This window comes from Rhineura floridana, chromosome 12 (assembly GCF_030035675.1).
Source record: "Rhineura floridana isolate rRhiFlo1 chromosome 12, rRhiFlo1.hap2, whole genome shotgun sequence".
In the NCBI taxonomy this organism is placed as follows: Eukaryota; Metazoa; Chordata; class Lepidosauria; order Squamata; family Rhineuridae; genus Rhineura; species Rhineura floridana.
This window is the reverse complement of record NC_084491.1, coordinates 15,769,348-15,792,782: the sequence shown is the minus strand read 5'-3', so window position 1 is coordinate 15,792,782 and position 23,435 is coordinate 15,769,348. Positions and strand designations below refer to the sequence as shown.

The 23,435-nt window shown below is 39.1% G+C and overlaps 2 protein-coding genes across 7 annotated transcripts in view; one reads left to right on the top strand and one right to left on the bottom strand.

Moving 5' to 3' along the window:
- Nucleotides 1-3: 3 nt before the first annotated feature.
- On the bottom strand, nucleotides 4-22,419 carry CDCA2 (cell division cycle associated 2). Of its 6 annotated transcripts, none has more exons than XM_061592766.1 (17): nucleotides 22,058-22,419; nucleotides 19,549-19,579; nucleotides 18,986-19,189; nucleotides 18,030-18,530; nucleotides 16,726-16,859; nucleotides 14,210-14,324; nucleotides 13,647-13,840; nucleotides 11,838-11,922; nucleotides 10,342-10,556; nucleotides 9,046-9,121; nucleotides 8,733-8,905; nucleotides 8,028-8,094; nucleotides 6,762-6,832; nucleotides 6,156-6,293; nucleotides 5,184-5,364; nucleotides 2,953-4,018; nucleotides 4-1,687 (listed from the first exon to the last, which is right to left on the bottom strand). In XM_061592766.1, the coding sequence occupies exons 4-17, from the start codon at nucleotides 18,490-18,492 to the stop codon at nucleotides 1,645-1,647; spliced, it is 3,021 nt and encodes a 1,006-aa protein (XP_061448750.1). In that variant the 5' UTR covers nucleotides 18,493-18,530; nucleotides 18,986-19,189; nucleotides 19,549-19,579; nucleotides 22,058-22,419; the 3' UTR covers nucleotides 4-1,644. The 6 variants fall into 6 exon arrangements, with proteins under 6 accessions (XP_061448750.1, XP_061448751.1, XP_061448752.1 ...); XM_061592767.1 differs by having other exon boundaries at nucleotides 18,030-18,527; XM_061592768.1 differs by lacking the exon at nucleotides 22,058-22,419 and adding an exon at nucleotides 21,250-21,351.
- Nucleotides 22,139-23,435, top strand: part of KCTD9 (potassium channel tetramerization domain containing 9) — a 39,684-nt gene continuing 38,387 nt past the window's right edge. The window contains exon 1 of the mRNA XM_061592773.1: nucleotides 22,139-22,819. Coding sequence (XP_061448757.1) covers nucleotides 22,772-22,819 — 48 coding nt within the window. The 5' untranslated portion in view covers nucleotides 22,139-22,771. The remainder of the gene's footprint in view (nucleotides 22,820-23,435) is intronic.

Genomic DNA, 23,435 nt, shown 5'->3' with positions numbered 1-23,435 from the left:
CATGGTAGCAATAAATGCTCTAGACTGCTTTTATTGTCTTGATATTTTTGTAAGCCAACCTCCATTTAACACACACAATTAAAATATATAGGAACTATAACCACCTTAAAAAAATTACTTCAGATAGTCCTGAACTGGGGGAAAAAAATCAAAACAGTAATATAAGAAACCTTGGAAGGCTTTTTTAAAAAAATAACTTTTGCACTGCCTTTTAAAAATTGTAGGTTACGATATTACTGACCTTCTAGGACCCTACAGCCTAGGCACACAATTCCAAGACAGATCTGCTATACCTCACACTACTGATCTGATCGCACACCGATGGGCATTTTAAGCTGTGCTTCCGTAGTGGATCTGGAAAGACCAGAAGCTCCCATGAGGCTGAAGCCGATTCAGGAACAGGCAACCCATTTTACCTCTTTCCTAGGCTGAAACGTGACAGAATTGTAGCAGACACTTGTGCAACAATGTAATCAAACAGTGCACTTGGATGGTGCAGAGGATTATGGGTGGGGTGGGGGAGGCACAGAGGACCAGGAGGGAACAGAAACTGCCATGCATCACCCAGGCTGCCATAATTGCCCCCAAACCTTCCTGACTTTAGGGTGCAACTACTGACTTGCCCCCTTTATTTATAGACAAGAAGGACAATATCCTCTGTGCTTCGCTCACCTTGTTCAGGGTATCACTGTAGCCACTACAGTTTGCACCACAACAGCTGTAGGGTAAGAATGAGATTGAGGTTCCAGTCTATTATAATTTCACAATGGCATTATGAAAAATAAAAAAGTATTGCAGATATCAACTCTACACATTTAAACTAATACACATTCTTTCAGACACATTCTCTTTAATTAATTAAAAATACAAGGATAATTTTCTACCAAGCCTTTAAAAACTAAAATGTTAAGCTTATACAGATTGATATTCTTCATATATAACAATACTGTGTATTACAAGAAGGGAAATTGCTATGCATGTGCAAAGACAGACACGAGATAGAAGAAAACTGAGTTTTAGAGGAGCCCTCAAAGCACAGTGAAGAATCCTTAAAATGCTGCAGAATGACACTTGGAAGCGTTTCAATCCCTTTTGAGAAACTCCCCATATATATTTTAAAAATCTTCCACATATAAATAACTTTGCAAGGTTCTTGTGAGAAAATGAGAAGCATCTGTAAAACACCATGCTGGAAGAATAAGCACTATGACATTGCTTCATGAGAAGCACAGTGATGTTGGACTAGTTTCATCTACAATAACAAGTAATTCAATCAAAAAGACATTAAGGACCCGTTTAATCCTTCTCTGTTTCAGTTAACAGAACTGAAAGAAATTGATGGTTTAGCTAACTTTTGAACATTTGGATTACATTACCCAGAACACAATGCAGCTCAAATCAAGTCCTTTTAACATTTCCAGTAAGTTAACCATGTACTTGTATTTCTCTTTTTGAAACCAAAACGCTTCCAATCTAGGAAAAGTTAGTTGCAACTAAATCCCGCTGCTTTTAAAAGATCTAAAGACAAGACTCATTTCAGATAGATCTTTAAGTCGTGTTGGAAATATATTTTTTAAAGACTGCTATACAGTGCTTTTCACAAAAGCAAAGGCAACCTTATAAAAACATGCTCATTTGTAAAAGTCATGCCATACTGCCCTCTTCTGATATATCCAGGATACAGTCCCTGAAAAGAAAAAATGTTATAATCACTATCAGATATTAAATGGACACACAATATCCATTTAAGAGTGGGAAAATGCAACAGATGAATAAAATATGCTTAACGTGACATTTGTAAAAACGAAGAAGTCAAGGCAACATTAGAAATGTTAACGAGATTCAACTATATGCTATACAGTCTTCTTGTAGTGAGCTTTCTTGTAACCCCAGTTGTCTAGGGGGAAGAAACAGCCAATTATCTGGACACAAGAAAAGACACAACACTACAGTTTTAACTTGGATTCCAGATTATAACATTTTCAATACGTAAAATAATTTTATTCATACATTTCACCTCTCAACAATATTGAAAAACAGCTTGAAGTGATGCAATGTTATCAGAGTAATACTTTTGTATTGAACAAAAAGAAATTGCAGATTTAAAAAATACGTTAAATGTTACACAACTTTATTTAATCTTTTAGGAGGTGCTTGGGATGATTTAATGACTATCGGCTAATGCACATTAATTAGGTGTAGGAATTCTAGATATTGTGGAAATGGACAGAACGTATAAGCTTTTTCTTTTTATCATACTAAACACATTTCCAACATTTTCTTAAAACTGATTTGCAAGAATGGAACAAGGCATGGTAAATTAAAGCCTTCAAGACCGCTGCAAATCAAAAGATCCCTCAGAAAATACCCCCCAAAAAGTTCTGTTCTTTCCTGCGAAGATTCTAACCTTCAAAATACTATGAGCTGAACTCCGCTAGCACTTGAATGCCTCCTTAGCCTGCAATTCAGTGCACAAATACTTGGCAGCAAGCCCCATTAAACACAGCAGGACTTACTTCTAAGTAACCATGCAGAGGATTGCACTGTAAATGTCATAGTGAAACCAGGATGGTTTTGATTCTTCCATCATCATTTACTATTACTAGCCAAGAATGTCGGCTTTCTGAGAGTGTTCCCTTGCACAGTCTGAAATTAAGGGACTCCAGAAGCCTACTAAATTACAGCAGGTGGAGTTTGCAAGCTATATACTGTCATAAACTATATCTTTACATTTCTAATTACTTCTGAACAGGACGTACTTCATTTGAATTCCTTCCTCTATTTTTGTTTTTAGTTCAACCCCCGCCTCACCAAAGTTCTCTTCCCAAAACTTAACACAACTGGGTAAATTAGAGGATTACATAGATTTTTAATGTAAATAATCAACCATCACACTTTAAACATTAATTTAACATCTGTAACTTACACAGAAGTAAAATCTGAAGTATTCACCTTTCAAAATGGGCTGCAGTTTGATTCTCTAAGAATTTTCTGATTTTGGGATCTTTGCGGTAGCTGTGATCACTTTTGTAGCCAAGGCTCGCTCTTCTGTTTCTCTGGATGGGCGAGATGGCATTTTTATGTTCAAGATTCAACACGCTAGTGCTCTTCCTCCTTGATTTAGAAGAGCCTGTCACAACCTGAGTTTTCTCCTGCTCTTCCTTCATTGGCAAGAGCATCTGGTCCCTGCTGACTTGCTTTGGACGCAGCAGCTCCAATTCTTGATTATTAGAGTTGGACATTCGTCTTAGAGTTTTGCTGGCAGAACCCAGAAGAGCTTGGCCTATGAAATTATCCTCAGGCCTCTGGATCCAGGCAAGCCCCTTGTTTTCTGCATCCTTAAGCCGTCTCATGCTTCGTCTCACCCTCTTCTGATTACTTCTGGTTACACCCCTGAAAGATTCCTCTATAGACTGCTGTAATTGGTTTAAGGATTCAGAGTCATTTACTGTCCAAGGTGTAAGAGGTAGTTCTTCCATAGTATTTCTAGAAACGTTGGAATTGTTTCCAGGTGTTTCAGATTCAGAGCCTTCAACATTTGAGAAATAGCAGCCGAGTCTTCTGCTCCTTCTTGGAAACCTTTTAAAGTTCAAACCAACATCACTTTCACTCATTGGCTCTGTTGCAGAACCTTCAACGAGGAGTAAATCTCCTTTACTCTTATTTTCACCAGCTATATGCAAGGTTAGCAACTCCAGCTCTTTTGGCCTATCAGTTTTGCTTGAAGAAAAGCCACTTTTCACCACCTGTTCTTTTTGATTTAAGGTGCTCTTCAATTTCTCAGGAGAGTTCTTTTCAAGTGGGTCCCAAGGAAGAGTATCTTTCATATCATTCATAGCACTGTCTTGAGGTGGTGAGGAGGAACTTGATACGTTATCAGGTAAAGCATCTTCCTTCCCAAGATCCAGGCTGGAATGCAGGCAGCTGTTGTCCTTTTCACTACTATGCTGTATACCATGTTTGTTTTCAGCAGTTTCATTCATAGATCTTGCATCCAAGACACTAGATCTGGAATCATCTAAGATAAAAGAAGTTTCAGTTAGAGAAGAAACTTGACGACGTTTTAATAATCTAGTATAAGGCAAAGACACCATACCAAACCCTGGTTAAAAATACATAAACTACGGTTTGATGTTCAAACTAATGAAACTTGCACTGGGTTCTAAGCAATAGGCAGGACAAACCACGGGTCAATGTGATGCCTGAATAGTAAAAGGTCTTTTCACAGGTATTACTGTTTTGTAATAAGCAAGGTTGCATCCACAAGCTCTAGCTCAAACCCTATAATTTGAGATGGCCCAGATGCAAATGTTTCAAATGAAGTGTTTTAGAAAGTTCACCATTTCCACATTATTTCTGGCCAAACCTTGGCTTGCCCAAGGACATCACAGGCACAGCACAGAAGGGGCCTGCTATCAAAGTAAACATACTATGCCCTTCCTGCCATTAAGTTTTAGCCATAGTACAGATGCTGAGTCAGACTGTTCACTTTTAGCTGGTACTAGTTTCACTGAAACTCCGAGATTACTGTTTCTGGTATGTGGCAGGATAATAAATCTAGAAACACAGATTTGACCTATCCAGAGCATTCTAAGTTGGGACTGTTCCTTGTTGCTCACTGCTCTCCAGTTGGCTTTTTAGAACATCTCAGTGCATGTCTTCTAGGCCTTATATTTAAACAAGCACACTTTGCTCCCTAACATCCTCCTTAACAAGCGTTGGGTCGTAATCACGTGTTTCCTGACAACGTATGGCGCAGTAACGGTGCAGGTCAATTTGACTGATTGTATTTTTGGTCTTCCATAAAGATTTCCCACTTCTCTTGAAATATTCTCTGTGGCTGTTTTCGCTGCTTACCTCACCGTTTCACTCTTTTCACGTCACAGAAATGGCCCAGACAGCCCTGATTCAGGCTATTAAGTGCTAAGGGAGACATGGGAGACTTTTAGAATTCAAATGCCAAGGTCCACTAGCAATTTTTGTGAAGTAAAATTGCCTAAGTGTTTCCTAGCCGTCATAAGGTTTTCAAGTGGCACCTTGCTGATGCAAACAGGTCGAGCAGTTTCAAAGCCTTTGGACTGAAACAAAAGAACCTTGTGGACAGCAAGTGATAGTCATTAAAATGGACTCACAATCCATCATTGGTTACAGAAAACAGAAAAGCAGAACATAGATTTACATACCAAACATGGAAATTTCTGACTTGGGTGTGCTTTGGCAAAATGACATAAAGGAGAAATCTTCTGTCATCTCAGGAATTGGGCTCAAGAGAGGTTCCTTTGAAACTTTCTCTCGTTGTCCACACAATGCTTTTGGCTCCTTTTTTCTCCTTCTCCTCTTTCCAAAAACCTTGTGTCTGGCAGCCTGGAGATATTTAGAAGACATCATAGAACACCCTGTTAAGATTCAGTAAAAGCTACACACACTTCTTTCCCCAAGTTAAAATGCATGCTGAGAGGATTCCGACTCATGCTCCAAATACACAGAATTCAAACAAGATACCTGCCAAGCCTATTGGGTTGGGTCTAGCCATTGCCCAGCATGAATTAAGAGTATCATAAAATGTACCCAAGACCACACCACAAACTTGATCTGCAGGGGAAGAATGGTAATGGCAGACAGGCTGACTTTCAGGGGATCGTTACCAGTCAATCAATCATCTAAGGAATCCCAGGTTTCCTTCAAACCCAGCTTGAAACACCACTATGTAAAAATTAGAGCTCTCTTACTAAGTCATTGCAATGTAAAAGCTACTGAGCTTTAATAAAAAGACACACAGATTATACTCTGGGACTTGGACATTTGCCAGTTTCCTTTCTTCCATGGCAACAAGGTGAATTCCTCTCAGAGGGATTTAAACAAGACACTTAAACAATGAGAAATGTTTTAAATCAGACATTCTCTTGTTGTGTTCAAAAATGTTCCTAAGCTAGATAAGAGTGTGTTATAAACCAAGCTAGAGCAAATGGGAGTATTAAATATGTAAAGAGCGAGATAGCTGGGCTAGGACTCCACCACTGCAAAGAATACTGCTTGCAGGAAGGATGCACTTAAATGGTTTAAACATATTTTTAAAAGAAAAAAGTACAGCCTATTTTTTTTTTTAAAAAAAGCTTATCCTTTCTGGTTTAAAACTTATGTAAGAAGTCACTTACTATTGTCTTTTTAGAAGATTTTGTTGTAGTTTTTTCTTTTTGGAATTTGGTGGAGTTTTTGATTTTGGCAATAGAAGTACACTTGGCTCGTGTTTTGGTTGTGAGGGTAAGATCCATTTCTTCTGTTTTATTGACACACTGTAAGGAAACGGCATTTTTTTTTACAAGTCAGGATGCAATACCAGAGGCTGCAATAGTTCAAAAACTGTTTCTTATGTAAAGTAATATTATGCAGTCATAGAACTTTAAAAAATTAAAATTCCAATTTCACTGATAATTTTCTCTGACAAGTCTGTAAAACTCATGAAAAAGATCTTAATTTATCACCAAGTCTAAAAGTAATTCAAATGTACTAAATAGCTGAAGGATTAAAGTATATCTGAAAGTTCACAGGGAGGGGGGGGGAATCCAAACAAAATGTTTACACCTCTATGTATAAATTTCTAAATCTCTTTACATTAAAACATATCTAAGTGGTATACAATATACAATGTAACATGTAATATAAAATCACCAAGCATATCAAAAAACAAACAATATATCCAACTATGGAAATATCAGTTCTCAAGGAAGAGTAACACAGTGCTGATAAAAACACAAACCCACCTTCCTTTTAGCAGATGACCGGGTGTTTCTAACGGAAGTAGCCTGGAGTTCAGAAAAACTACTTTTCGTTTCTAAAAATGATAGCAAGACTTAATTACATCTGCTGCTTTGACTCTGTAACACAGCCATTTGCAATACCAACAGTTTGCCCCACATGCTGCAATGGGCTCCTTTCTAAAGATTTTACCAGAAATGCAGAACTTTACAGAATGAGAACCCTTCCAGTGCTCATTCAAGGATTTTACTATACACAGGAAGGATTCTCTGCACTTAGGTGCTCATGTTCTGCTGCATATCAACCTACTGTATATCAACAAGGGAACATACTTCTCAGGAAGTGTCACACATTTAATCTTGCAGGATCAGAACTCATGGGCAATATTCAGTGCTAGTCATACTCAAGAGTAGACCAAATGAAATCAATCCATTAATTTCAGTGGATCTATTCTGAGTATGACTTGGTTCGGTATCCCCCCCCAAATCAGGTAGCCCCCTGTTGAATTTTAGTTTCACCGTTTAAAGTCACAAATGTTGTGGTGCGGAAAATGCTGCACCCTAATCCTGTCCCACACCACATCAGTAAGATCTGTATTGCTTTAATTGATGTGCTTTTATACTTGTGTCTATTTTTCTTTGTAAGCTGCTTTGAGGGCCTTTGGCCGAAAGGCGGGGTAGAAATAAATTTAATAGTAATAATAATAAATAATAAAAGGAAACCTCGTAAATCAAATTTCATAGGTTTTTAACACACCAGCATTGACCTTCCCTGGAAGCCAGTGGGATTGTATCGGGAACATATAATGTCATTCAGCCCACCCACATTTACAGATATTTAACAGTCTGCTACAAGTTCAAACCACAAAGCAGCAACTCCTACACTGCAATGGTAATGTGTAACACACCACTTGGATATCTCTCTTGATGATAACATTTGAACTCCCCTTAAATAGCGCCATCTCTTGTTATCCTTTTGGCACCTACTGAAGACCTTCCTCTTTCAACCAGCTGTTTAAGCAGAGACCTTATGCCAGTCTGGGTTTGTGTTGGAATTGCTTTTTAAAACATTTTTAAAGTTTTTTTTTTTAAAGTAAGATTTTTTAAAGATGTTTTTAGTGTTTTGTCCCTTGCTTGCCACCCTGGGCTCCTTCTGGGAGGAAAAGAGGGAGAGAAATTTAATAATAATAATAGCTTCGGCTATGAGGCGGGTATGTAATAAAATAAATAAATAAATAAATAATAATTAAAAAATACACGAACAGAATTCACCTTCCAGATCAGAGTTGACAGCACATTCAGTAGTGGATACTACCTCTGTTGACTGCTGAAGAAGGTCCTGTAGTGAGAAAGCAAAATTACAAACATGTTACAATAAAGTGGTAACTTTTGTAGCACTAAACACAGCAAGAGAAGGGTTCCAATACCAATCTGGATTAACATTTCTGCTTCAAATATTTAAATATGGCAGTTACGGGCAGTCATGTGACACGTTATGAGACTTCATGTCAAACTTGAGCTTGTGTTAACCGTACTGTAGAAATCAGATTAGGGTTTATGCTTCCAAATTATCAGGCAAATCACAATTTAGAGTTGCTTGTCCTCTTTTGACCAGAGTCCAATTGGCTCTAAAATGCAAGGGCTTCTGGAATGGAGCAATGGCTGTAGCTATTGTTTTTTTAATTCTGACAACATGCCAAACATGGTTTCAGATTCTGGCTTGCCAGCTGATTGCAAGCCATGACTTTTTCAATCCCGCAAAACATAGTTAAGCTTCACAAGCCATGATTTGGCATGTTGCCTGTACCATTGTACAATACCCTATCTTCCAGCTTTGCAACCATCCCAAAGCAAAACCAAAAGGCACTCAAGAGGAACCAGGAATTTCCAGTGAACATAACCATGTAAATGTATAACTGGGGGGAAATCTAAGTGCATAAACAGCAAAGAACTCACAACAGCATGAAACCAACTTACACCATCATAAAAGTTTAGTTGGGACAAGGATTGCTTGACAGGAGTTATGCCAGGGTAACTTTTTTCTGTTGAATTTGATGGACTGAACAAGGATCCTCCACATCTACACAAAGAGTCAGAGTCTAGCTCTTTGTTGCATACCTTCATTTCGTCTGTTGGTTTGGTACTTCTTTCTGTGAGATTTGTATAAGATGAACATTTAAGTTGTGCTGACAGATTCCAAAATCATTTTATGTACTAAATTTTCACTTAAGTCTAAGGAGTTAGGAGAAGTTTGAGTTTGGGGTCAGTGGAAAGAGAAAGCATTTCACACCTATTTGCTGTGATTCACAGATTTTGAAGTCTGGTAGCACATCACTTCTGTCCTTTGTCCTTTTATCAAGATGTTTCTATAAAAAAAGTAGTTATTCTTGAATTGATGAGTGGTCTTTCACAGATAGTCTGCTCATGAAATCTAAACAAAAATTCACTTTCAAATGAACATTTAAGTACTGTAATTGATTGTCTGGTGCACTTTTTTTGGGGGGGAAGAACTGGCTTGTAAAGCAAGGATTAATATACAAAGGATATAGTGAATCAGTATGACTTAAGTAGCAGTTTCTTGCCATTAAAAATTATGATATGCAACATCACTAATAGTAATAGTACAAATCTTTCTGTTGTAAAAATATTGATCTGGACACAAATTATAAAGCCCTTTAAAGGGATGTGCAAAGGTGGGATGTAGTTTCGAGCAAATCATTAAGTATCCTGTCCATTTGCCATCCCTCATGTTCCTGATTATTACATTTATACCCATCTTGATTCCAAGAAGCTCCTCGACTGAATCCTTACAACACTGTAAAGGTAGGTTAGGCTGAGAAAGAGTGATTGGTCCAAGGTCACCCATAGGGAATTTGGATCTCTCCACTCCTAGTCCTACACTCTCACCACTACGTCATTGGCTCTCAGAAGCGGTCTGATCCCAGTCCACACCGGTATTGGAATTGTTTGAAATTTGTTTTTATTGTTTTATCACTTGTAGTTTGCCACCCTGGATTCCTTTTGAGAGGAAGGATGGGATACAAATTTAATAAATGAAAATTACCCAATCCAAGCCACAGGGTTTAAACCTTCATTGCTGGAACCTGAAAATGCAGTATGGCAGAAAGGGAAGTCTCAACAGAGCCATCGGAGCTCATTAGTACTTCCTGTCCCATTGGCTAGTCCTCCTCCTCCCTTCTGGAAGACCTTTGCATCCATTAGCAGTGCCCTTCATATCATATGGATGCCATTTAATGCATTTTTATTTATTGTTACATTTCTTCCAGCATGCAACTCAAGGGGATGTATATATGATTCCTAGGCAGTCACCCCTCCAGGCAATGACCAGATATACATTAAACTTTACAAGATATTCAGTGCAGAATTTGTCCAACACTTGAATTACTGTTTCTAATTTTGGAGGTTTGGGACAGGAATGAAGATTCTGTTTGCATCCCACTGCAGTACTAAATTCCTGACTGAAATTGATCAAAGGCATGTACAAGTGTCTCCATTTCTTAATGATTTTGCTGTACATCCAAAGTTTTCAGGAAGTATGCTGTATACTTAACGACCATATACCAACCTCCATGTCTTCAGTTAATATAGTTATAGCTGTTTTCTTCAGAACAGAATGAAGAGAACTAGAGGGCAACTGTCCTTTTTGTATGGGGGTAATGGGTGGCTTGGTTTCGTCAAATATTTCCAACCTCTGTTTTTCGGCAAATCTAACTTTCTTACAGCTTTGATGAGATGTAGCATTGATGCTTAATTCTGCACTGGCAGGTTGAAACTGGATACCTTTTTTAAAAAAAGTAAATTAGTAAATTCAATCTCTTTTAAACTATTTGTAATACTAAAATAAACTCAAGTCACGCTGCTGCATTCATGCGTATATGGCCATGTAAAAAATTATCTCTAGCATCAACTAGCAAAACATCGTGTCAAATGTTTTTAAGGGAACAAAGCAAGTCTCTTACACATGTATCAAAATCCCATTGGAGTAAACAGCAATAATGAATTAGCATGTTTGTGTAACCCAAGCCACATAAAAGGACCATTTTGCCCAAGCCACATAAAAGGACCATTCCTTCACAGCATTTAAATTTATAAGCTTGATATCATCTTGCAGTCCACCATTCAGAACTGCTCATCCCATCTCCTGGACAAACACGATGGGCAGAATGGTTTGGGAGGTGATACGGGTCTGATTCTACGCTCTCCAGGAAGACTTTCCATTGGTGAAAGGAAGGTCAAGAGAAAAGTGGACAGACCCCTATGCCTATGGTTTTCAAGCCCTTCCCATACAGTGTATTTCTAAAATATTAGAAGCATTTGCATTCTGTATAGGTTTTTGAGTACTTCCCTAGAGGACTAAGGCTGCAATCCCATACATAGGGATAAGTGTCATTGCACTAAAAAAGACTTACTTTTCAGTAGATGTGCATAGGATCACAAATAAGTGATGAAAGAAAACTAATTTTCACTTAATTCCATCAAGAACCTTCATGTTTTTAATTTAAATACTTTAAAAATAAAAACAACACTTATTGGCTTACATTTTCGCTGATTAAATTTAAGTTTTCAACTGTCAGCACTGCAGTGAGCAACACAGCAACCACAAAACAGATGATCATCACATGAACAAACATTGTTAAGGTTCCCCCCAGTGTTTTGTTGTTGTTGCATGTTTTCAAGAACTGCCCATTATTGTCTACAGGGAATATCATTGTAGAACCATCTCACAGTTAAGCATCATATTCTGGCAAGCTATGCTACTATCTTTCAGAATATTCCTTAATACACTGATTTGCATATTTAATCAGAAATAATACGTAGTTTTAGATGCCAATTAAGATTCCACCCTTCAAATACATTTATTATTATTATTATTTATGAGGGCAGCTTACAGTATATTACTAAACCTCCTGATACACTATAGCAATGGGTTTCAGCGTTGCACTTGCCACAATATATATTGTGTAGCATCAAAAAATGATTTTTTTAATTTGCAAACATCACATTCAAGACTAAAATGCTTGCACATGCTTGTGTTTTAATAACATGGAAGGTTGTACATACCACATGCACTCTCCGGTATGCCTGTAGATGCTTCCAAAGCTATGCATCCAGATCCCTTAGTACTTGCCAGCAAAACTGGCATGATCTAGGAACAGCATATTATCTGTCAGCAGTATTAAAATCTCAATTTTCAAATGCATGTGAAAACATGTTTACATACATGCTGTTGAACATTCCATTGAACATTAGAAAAAAAGGTTAATACAGTCTAAGTCCTGGGTTTTTAACTAGAGATTATTTGTATTTATATAGGTAAACATTTTTATGGTATGATTGAGTACTCTCCTATGTTTTTAAGAATGGGTATATTAATGTTGTCTATTATCTCTGTTTATAGCTCTTGAAGGAGGAGTATTCACTCTGAAATATGTACAGCAAAAAAAGTCTTGTACCAGTAAGTACTGCAGCCTCTTCTTTGTTTTGGTTTCTTAATCTCAGGAGCCACAGCACAAAATTTGATTATGGTATCCCATGAAGCTCACTTGGTGACCTTGGGCTAGTCACTGCCTCTCAGTCTCATGAAAACCTATTCATAGGGTCGCCATAAGTCAGAATCGACTTGGAGGCAGTACATTTTTCATCTTAAGAGGTGTCCAAATGCACAGCAAACAAACAACTTTCTAAAATATGTAATAGATGACTGAATACTGAACATTTTCAAACTTTGGGATACATCCATACAAAAAAAATACATACAGAGCAAAAGAGCCTGGAGGGGGAGGGAAATGGAGGTGAAATATGTTTTGGGCACAGTCCATGGAGAATCTGCTGCAGCATCAACCAAACCACTGGTTTTGTCCAAGCTCTTAAGATGAAGGACAGACACTTGTTTGAAGCAAAACACATCAAAACAAAAATTGGAAGAGGAGACATAGGGAAGGCATCATTCTCCTCCACTCCTTTGGAGAATAATGAGCCCTCCTCTAGCTTCGGAGAGCAGAGCAGTCAGAACTTGCTGCTGTCAGGGAGTCCAAAACTGAAGGGAAGGATTCTGAATTTTCATCCTCTCTGCCAAACTCCCCATGAGAGAAACCGAGATTACAGCTGCTAAATCAGCAAAGCTCAGGAGGGGCAGAGAAGGTTATCTGAAGAACATATTCTCAGAAGCCCTTTGGGAGCAAAAACAGCATAATCCTCTCTGGCTTCAGACAGGTGGGAGACACTGTGGAAAAAAACCCTTCCATCCATGCGGTGTTTTTGTTGGTTTACAAAGCAGCTAGCCTGTTCTTTGCTCTGAGAAAAAAGATGACGAACAATAGCATGGGAGGAAGAAAGACTCTTCTCTGGCTGGCTTATATAATATGGCTGCTTTCCAGCCCACCAGAAACAATTCCACTTTCAGATATTTGGAGATGAAGGGGGACTCATTTCTATCAGTACAAATTGAAAAAGAACTTTAGATATAAACATTTCTATGTACTGAGGAAAAACCCATCTGGATGCTACTCTATAATACTTTCTTCTCTAGCTTGTGCAACTTTGAAGACAACACCTCCTTCCCAGTATTCTATGGCCAGTATAGGAACAGCCTGAGACTATTGCCAATGCTTTCAATTTTGCATGAGGGTCAGAGCTGGAGAGGGAATTTAATGCCAACCGTTTCAACATCCACACAGTTATCATAGCAACATAGGAAACTGCCTTAAACTGAATCAGGCCATTGGTCTACCTAGCTCAGGGTTAGAGTCTATGCTGGCTCTCCAGGGTTTCAGGCAGGGTTCTCGTACAGCTCTACCTGGAAGACTGAAACTTGGACCCTGTGCAAGCAAAGCAGATTCTGTGCCACTGAGCTACGGCTTTCCCCCATACCTTAGAAATCGTAGTAGTGCCAGTGAGAAGTTTCTGTGATGGATACACAATACTGTGGGCATGAGTATCCGCTGAGGTCTCTCCATTCATGGATTTCTGATTTCGGTTTTCTTCAAAATGAACTCTCTTACATTCTGATGGCCAGGCTTTGTCCAGTTTAGATTCCTCATACAGACTTGTATCAGTTTTCTTAGCTGGATTTAATATATTTATGAACGCTTCCTTTAGTATAAAGTATATTATTTATTTAAAAACATATATACACTGTTTCCTACATACACAACCTCCCAAAGCGGTTTACAAAATGTTGAAAGTTATTTGGGGCAAACAAGAGGTAAAATCTTGATGAAGTTCCTAGAGACAGCATGTTGGGCTCCTTTGGAAGGATGGGATACAAATTTCATAAATAAACAAAATCATACCGGAAACGAGTGTAAGAAGTCTTCAGTTTGAATTAGAGTGTAAGTTGCATTGTAGAGATTAAGTTGCACTCTTAAGATTAGTTTGTTAGATTTAAATAGCAAATACGTATTATAAGCAGTGATCAGATTTTGCTTACTTACAGATGTCGGGTGTATAGATTGCTGCTTCCATGGTTTCTTCCAGTGGCTTAAAGGAGGACTGGAAGGCAGCTATTTTATCCTTTAGCAAAGTGTTCCGACATTTAAAAGGACTGGCCTGTTCAAAGACATCATGAGAAGATTCCACACAATTTCCTCATAAGAGCAAATGACTGCCTCACAGAGCAGCTTTGCTTTAATTCCACATCAATCATAAATGAAATTTTAGAAGTTTAATGTTACCCAACTATGTTTCTTATATTCTTATCCGATGATCCAGATGTTTACTTTTACCAATGTTGTGTCACGGCCTACTGAAGCTTAATTTGCATGTGGTTTTCATTGTAAATTTGTGTATTTATGGAAATGAATGCAGATATTTTAAGCAATGATTATTCAGTTATAACTTCCAGTTGAAGAAAGGGGGGGATTACCACCCCTGCAAATTAACCCCATTTTCCAACAAAATTCAAAAATTATATCTGACCTAGATGTAGCCACCTTTTACTTTCAGATTTCTTAGTCATTTTTCTTAAGTAATGCCAGTACCCTTAAAAAAAACTTTTGGAATACTTAATTTTATTTCATTTCATTAATGAAAGAAAGTATTTATATACCACACAGTATAATCAGTGTCAAAGCAGCATACAAGATAAATAAAAACAGTAACCTTGCAATACAGTTAACTAAAATGCAACTGAGAACCAAAAGGATACCATTACTTAATTCCTAGCATCATTTCATCTGCCCATATACCCTTATGGGGATTTTAATTAAATGTAGGTAAAACACCCTACAGTTGATGAAGGTTAAGTGGAGCCATCTTAATACAAACAGATGCTGCCCTGTTGGTTGTGGAAAGAGGATTTGATTCATTTTTTTCTAGAATGCTCATTATACTCAGATTTAAGATGTCGATATATTGATCTCCTTGTTAACATCAACGATGAAACTTTGATGAACAAAATTGTGTTTTTATTAGGAGAAATGACTATCATGCATTATATCGGACTGCTAAGTATGTTAAATTAGCTTTAGTGAGAAGAAAAGTTTTATTCCTCTGGATGATAACATCTTGAGTTAGAGCTGCTGCTGCTGCTATTATTATTGTTATTATTATCGTTATAATTATTATTGCTGTAATTTTATATATTTATATTCCTGAATTATTTATTTCTTTTTTGTAATCATTGTTTTAATACTTTTACTGTTTTAATCATTGTTTTAATCTTTCTTTTGGTGTGTATGCAAAAAGCCTGGTTAGCTATTGCATAACAAAATGAGCTAAACATTATTTATTCATTTACTTCCACCATAAAGGTAGATGGTCCCAGGGTATGGTCTAAAGACACGAGGCCACCACCTTGCTAAAGTTAAGCAGGTCTGGGTGGGGTCAGTGCCTGGATGGGAGACCACCTTGGAACAACACATATGACACCTTGGGTTCCTTAATGAAAGAAAGGCAGGTTATAAATGTAATAACATAAATAAATGATTGCCTTTCAGTCCATTAGTACACATAAAACACTGAACTTGGGGACAGTGTTGCAGTGACATTTTTGCCCTACCATTAACAATAGGAACTCGCAGAACAAGGTAATGCACTATGTTCTGCCAAGATTCCAAACCTGGTTGCTGTCATACATCAGGTGTAGGGAACTTTTCTGGCCCTCCAGATGTTGCTGAAGTACAACTCCCATAGTCCCTGGCCATTGGCTATGCTTGTGGGGGCTGATGGCAGTTGTAGCTCATCATCAACATTCAGAGGGCCAATGGTCTCCCACCCCTGCCATATACAAACTCTTTGCACCAACACTACCTCTTCATAATGCCAGTTGACAAATTACTATTTGCACTGCTCTTCCCCTGCATCCCAAGTACTCAGAGTGCTTCATGTATATTATCTCAGTAACTCTTACAACAATTTTGTAAAACTGGGTAGTATATAATCTCCCCCCAGTCAAGCTGTGATCCAAACTAGGAACTTCTGGACAAAAGCTTACTGTCAGAGGTCCACAAATGTGAAAACACAATTGACTCTGGCAAGAGGCCTAGTTCCTCTCTGGGGCCTGCAAGAGGACAGAGTCTTTGCCCGGCATCACAATGAGGCTCAAAAAGTAGCAAGATGCCTTGTTGCTTCCAAGCGCCTCCAAGATTCAAGGTGGCAGGGATGAACCCCCTGCTCCTCAACTTGGATCAGGAGAGGAGGCACTCCCACCTAAGGTCACAGAAAACACCCACCCCCAGGTAGAGGCAGGGCTGGCAGTGAGGAAATGTTTGAGCTTGTTATCACGGTACACAAGGACTGCAGAGCCTAGCTCTTGGCCTCCATCCAAACACTACACCAACTTCTATATAAACGCCAGCAGCTTGTCTTCATTTGGTACCTGAAGCATTATTCTACACATCTTTTTAGTCTTCAAGTCAGATTTCTGACATGGACGAGTATTGGTGTATTCCTTGTAACCATCTGCAGCAAACTGCCCCCATGCCTGCGTTACAGGTTATAACATACCTACCTGAGATAAAGTATCTTGCTTCTTTGTTCTCTTTTGGTAAGCAATGTATCGAATAAGAGAATTATTTTCTGGAGAACCCCGCAATCCAATTGTAGACCGTCGTCTAAATTTTGTTAACAAGCTCTTGGAGTCCTCTAAAACAAACAAACAAAAAACCAATCAATATGGAAAAAAGAGAAGTCTAAGCAATGCCAATTTAAGCAGTTTAAGATTGGAAAAAGACTTCGTTCTTTGCAAGAAAGAATTCCCCCCCCCTCCTTTAAACCAATCCAACTACGCTGGCTTTAAAAAAACCAAAAAACCACCCCTAAACTAATTTTCTTTAAGGGAAAGGCTCTAGGATTTATGTTGACGCACACACGTCAACATATGTTTCTATTGAAAACATGGTAGGTAAAATAATCCGCAAGATACTCAAGAATAAAAAGACTTGCAACAAACATAGTTAAATGTTTATCAATCAGGCAATAGCATTTATTGTAGATAGAAATTTGCAAATTTCAGCTGGCCTTGGTAGCCTGCAAAAACACAGTGGTTATTACTAATGCTGTTAATTCGCTGAAGTGGAGGGGTCCTGTCTGTGTTATCACATTGTTTGGAGTACTTTCAAAGGTCAGCTGCGGGAGCAAATTCCACTCCTCTCCCAGCTCTGAAACTGGTAAGTGGGCAGGGGCTTGCTGCTTTGTACCTCTCCAAAATTTGGTGGAAGGTCTGGGAGATTCCCCACTCACTTCCCAAGCTGGAAGAACAGCAAGAGAATCCCTGACCTCATGCTGACGCAAGCCATTATCAGAACATACGATGGTCATATGATACTTATGATGTTTTAAAGTGTTTTTAGTGCTTTTGTTTGCCGCCCTGGGCTCCTGCTGGGAGGAAGGGCGGGATATAAATCAAATAATAAATACATAAACATACGAGCCCTGCTAAATTAAATCATGCTCACCAAAGCAGAGAGATATCCACCAGCATATTTTTGGACACTTGAACTGACATACACAGTTCTAAAGTTTTGTTTTTTTTTTGCAAATGTAGCCCTAAATGCCCCATTGATCCAGTGCTCAACTTCAACCCAAACATGCATTTGGGGACCCACTTCTTAATTTTTTTAACCTTATATTTGAATGGGGTAGTGCTGCTGTTGCAACTGACATTAGATCAGGCCACAAACCCACCAGCTTAAGATCAATATTCTAAACAATTCATGCCTACTATTTAAATATTTATTCTAGTGCAAATTATTCAGAGTACCGGATGCACAGGAAACATCTTACAAAACAAATTCTAACCTCCTCAACCCATACCTTTACATTGTTTAGTAAAAGATCCTGTTGTGATCCCAAAATCAGCCACTGTAAGAGCAGAAAAGTCTACAGGTGGTGTAGCTTGGTTGTTCGATATTCCATAACGTGGTTTTGCTTCCGACTCACCCTTGTTCGGTGTCAAATAGCCTGCATCCTCCAAGGTGGAGGGCTGAGCCTCTACCAAAGGGCTTTCCACATTGCTCAGCGTGGTTGAGAAGGAGAAAGCATCTGTAGATATGTTTACCATTGGCACATTTGATAAGCAGCTAGCAGGGCGAGAGTCTGTCTTCTTTGCACTGTTGATGCAGTCTTCATGCCCCAAATGTAGATCAAACTGCATATTAGAACATTCAGAAAGCACCTTCCTGTTACTTGTGGTTTCCATTGGAAAACTCTTCATTGCTTTTGAATCATCTGTGTTGCTAATCGTTCCGTTGTTGATTTTGAATTCAGTTTTCAACATCTACACCATGATGTGATTGCAAAGCTGGAAGTCTCCTGCTTTTGAGGCAAAAGCAAATAGCTAAAATGACTACAACCTGCTACTGTTTAAAATTGGTCAAGACAAGCTACTCTTCATCAGAATTCATTCAATTATATCCTGCCCTTCCTCCCAAAGAAGCCCAGGACAGCAAACACATTAATACAATATAATTAATAACATTCTAGAAACAATTTAAAACAATCACATTTCTTGGCCAATGGTTTCTAGGGTTGCCAGGCACAGTATCCTTCAGCTATCAAATGCCTGGGTAAACAGGAATGCTTTTAAATTCCTCCTGAAAGGCTATAATGAGGAAGACAGATTCACCTCAACAGGGCATTCCACTAGCAGGGAACAACTGAAAAAGCCGGCATGGGTGTGACATCGCTAACAATATTTACCTGGAAACCATTACTACGATTTCTCCTTTATGAAAGCAAGTAAACATGCTTAATATCATGGTGATACTCACCAGGAAGTGTGCTTCGGATTATAGCCACAAGCCTGCTTTAATAACAAAGGATCTTTCAGCACTTTTTTTTTTAAGTTATAGTATAAGATTTTGTGGACCACAGTACACTTCATCAGATGCATGAAGGATAATCCCGAGTTATCAGGTATATATAGGCATGCATACTCCAAAAACCAGTCCACAGGGTTCAGTGGGACTTGCCACCTATTAAGTGTGAAAAGGACAGCAGCCTATATTACATAAATGAAGGCAGCGATTCCATGCACACATTTTATTTATATATACTGCCCCATAGCCAAAGCTCTCTAGGAGGTTTACAGCAATTAAAAACAAATATACAAATTTTAAAACACAAAAAAACAATTTAAAAACACAATTTAAAAAAAAATTATTTTTGCTGTTTTGAACACAGTAAGAAGGGGACAACTGCTGAATAAAAGGCAGCAATACAGAAGCTCAGTTCCAAACCAGTTCTCTTCATTGTTATGTTTGTTAGAATAGATGTTTGACTGATAGACAAATCTCAGACCATAGTCCAGCTTGCATGTAATACTAAACCGTACCTTAGCTTTGGGGAGTGCAGCAGCAGCAGGTCTGGGGAAGAAGCAAAACAGCTGTGATTTTTGCTCTGTATGTCTGCATGTACGTTCGTTCATACTAAGCCACAATTTGGCTTAGTATTATGTACAAACCAAGTATGTTTTACTGCCTTCCTGTAACACACTGTTCTTCACCAGAGGAAAAGCCGATAAACAACCTTCCAGAACATCACAAGATCTATAATATTACCTTAAAGATGGCTGTCAACGTAGTAGACACTGGATTTTTCAATTAAAATAACCCAGCTGCTGCAGAGTTTGTTTGTACAACTATTCCATTTGCCATTGTTTCATTGTGAGCCCCACTGAACTTGTTGGGTGCATCAAGCTGAGAGTCAGACCACACAACCATAATTTTGAACTTATTACTTACATGGAATTAAATCCCACTGAAATTCATGGGGTTCATGTAAGGCTCCAACTCTGAGGCACAATTTCTGGGAGCAAACCCCATTTGAATGCTGTGGGACTTATTTACTTAAAAGTAAATGTGCTCAGCCGCAGTTAGTGTGGGAAAAAAACCCAGCTTCTAATACTTCAATTAAAAGCTGCACTGTTATGTACACTTAGCTAGGAGTAAGCCCCACTGAACTTACTAGGTGCTTAGTTCCAAATAAACATGCATAAAGCTTACAACACACAATAGCAACTCTACATACTGTTTCTTTGGAAGCCAGTCCCATTGAAGCTAATGGGGCTTTCTTCACAGGAAAGCTGCAACCCTGACACATCCTTTCCTTGAAATCAACCCGTTTAAACAGAGTAGAGTAAATATGTAAGGAGTCTGGCCCGACCCACTAGGAAGTTTGGAAAGAACAGCAGCCTCCAAAACATAAACTATAGTTTAGTGTAGGGGTTAAACTGTCACACTGGGATCTGAGAGTCCAGGGTTCCCAGTTGGCCATGAAACTCACTGGGTGACCTCATAGTATCTCAGCCTAACCTACCTCACAGGGCTGTTGTGAGGATAAAATCAGGAGGGGGAGAACCATGTTTGTATACCACCTTGAGTTCCTGCAAGGACACCAGGATATAAATGTGGTGATGATGATACAACCCTCTGCACCCTTACCTGAGCATCAGCTGTTTTGAACTCACTGGGTGCTTAGTATAGGGTAAACATACATTATGCTCAAAACAGAAAAAAAGAGAGAGGGAATTTTTATTAACAACAAAAAGCCTTATGGTACCTTAAGAATGAGCCAATCCATTATGGCATAAGCTTTTGTGGGTTACAGTCCATAAAAGCTTATGACATAATAAACTTCTTAAGTCCTTGAAAGTGCCACAAAGGCTCTTTGTTGCTTTTTGCTGCAAGAGACTAATACAGCTACCCTTCTAAAAAAATAGTATCTACACACCAGGAACAGAAACACTTCAGAAATGCAGGATCTATTTTGTTTTTGACTAGATCCCAGACAGCCACCAACCAGTATCTGGTGAAAAAAACATACACGGTACATTAAAGCCCAGAAATTAGTTAGGCATTAACAGAACCGAACGGATCTCACACTTCAATACAAAGATACACTTCTGGTTACCCCAAGCTGCCTTCACTTCAGCAACATAATTAGGGATAACGGAAGTTACTGCTATTTTTTTCAAACAATTAGGAATTATTTTTATAATATTATTAAAATTCATTAGTCACATTGTTGCACTCACCTCAAAGCAACTTCCAAAGTAAAAATAAACAGCAAAGACATTAAAATCAGATAAATGCAGCAACAAACCTAACATACTCATCTGACAATATACTCCGAAGGAACAAGTCCTAACTACCACCCCTGCCCTTAATGAGCACATCACAGGCCACTCATTAACTACCATGTGGGTGGTGGTCAACGCTACTCCTACTCAGAGTAACTGACGTTAACAGATAGAGCTAACTTAGGTCTACTCGTTTCAATGGGTCGACTCTGAGTAAGACTTATTTGACTGCAACCCCATAAGCCTGAGAAAAGAATATTTTTGCCTGACACTTAAAAACAGACAGCGATAGGGCGAAGCCTGAATTAGGTATCTTTGCCGATCAGCTGCAATCGCCCAATAGACCTCGAACTACCCACCCCCGACATTCTAAACCACTCAAAGGGTTGGATTCAGCTACGTCCTACTCACACCAGACCCACTGATATTAATGAACCCAAGTTAGTCATGCCTGTTAACTTCAATGGGTCTACTCCGAGTTGGGCTAGCATTCAAATACTACCCAATGGGTCTACTCCGAGTAGGACTGGGACTGATTACCACCCTATGGGTCTACACCGAGTAGGACTAGCATTTGAATACCGCCCAAAGAGCTAAATTTAGAGTACGATGCCAGAGCCACGCTACTCCAGATTAACCAAGAATAGTTAACACGCAATTGCTAGAAGGCGGTTTAACTAGGAGTAACCACCTTCCCAAGCACCTTGGCCTCCGCCTCCCCCAGCCTAACGTCAACAGCTGACTCAAGTTTAAGCAGAACTACCTGGCAGGCGCAGCTGCAATGCCCTCCAATTACTTTGCCTTTTGCCTCGCGCTCTCCATTCAAACTACCGGCAATGATGACGAACTACATATCCCTCCGCCACTCAGCACCCTACGGCTAGTTTTCTTTCCATCTCCGGGTTCCAGCTTCAATCCAGCCTTTGGCGACCGAACCTGGCAGCGCTGCTTGCAATTCTCAGTCCATAAACCAGAAATCTTCCACACTTGAGGAACTACGTTCTCCTAATCCTATTTTTTTCTTGTAACGAGTACCGGCCCGGCGGAAGGTTTATGTGAAATAACTTGAAAAGCGAAGAACGATATTTGAAATAGAGCACGTGGTGCTAACTTAGCCAATCGGGAGCGATGTAAAAAACCCAAATAAATAAAAGGGTAGAGCCTTCTGTTGAAAGGATGGAGCCCCGCCCCTCTCCTCCATCCAGCCTTTGATAGGCTGCTGCTTGAGGTTCTTCCCAGTCTTGCTGTGAGGAGCGAAGCTTGAGACCATTCTGAGATGAGAAGATCCGCCTATCACATCGACTTTGTTTCCCATTGGATAAAAAGAAGGAGAGAGAGAGAAAAAATAAGAATGAGTACCGTGGATTGGTGGGCGGAAATGCCAGTTAGAGAACTCCAGGTTCCGGGTTTGTAGTCAGGCCGGTAAGAAGTCACAGGAACAGCTTCAGGAGCATCAAAAACTCTGGGGAGGGAAGCGATGAAGAGAGTCACCTTGTTTGTTAATGGCAGCCCCAGAAATGGAAAGGTAAGTGAGTGTACATTATGATTATTTGAAAAGTGGGTGTGGTGAGGAAAATGTGAATAATAGGCACATTTATTATTATTATTATCATTATTATTGTCACAATCATGATGGCACCAGTAGTGTATGCGGCACATAAAACATCAAACCCAGGTTGCTGGTTCCAAGCAGCCTACAATCCAAAATATATAGTTGGGTTGCTAGATCTGAAGGTTTGATCAGAAGTTAAAAGGTTGTGGGGATTTTTTAACAGCAGTTTTAGTTAGTTGATTAAAATATTTATATGCTACCCTTTGACAAAGTATCTGGGGTTAATCCCCTGCTCCCACGTAAAAATACATGCATTGAAATCACACTAAACAACAGCAAGCCTTATTAAAAAAAAAACATAGGAGATAAAAAAATTCTTTGCTTGGTTGCTGAAAAGGTAACCCTGTTGGTGCTAGGGAGGCTGATTCCAGGGGTGGGGTGTCATCACTGGGATGGTGAAGGCACTTCTATAGGGTTGCCCTGTGCTCCTTTCTCATGATATGGGGGGGGGGGGGGTAAATCCTGTTCTACTAAACTTAAGGAATTTATGCCCAGCCTGCTTGACTGTAAAAGCCTTCAAGACAACTAT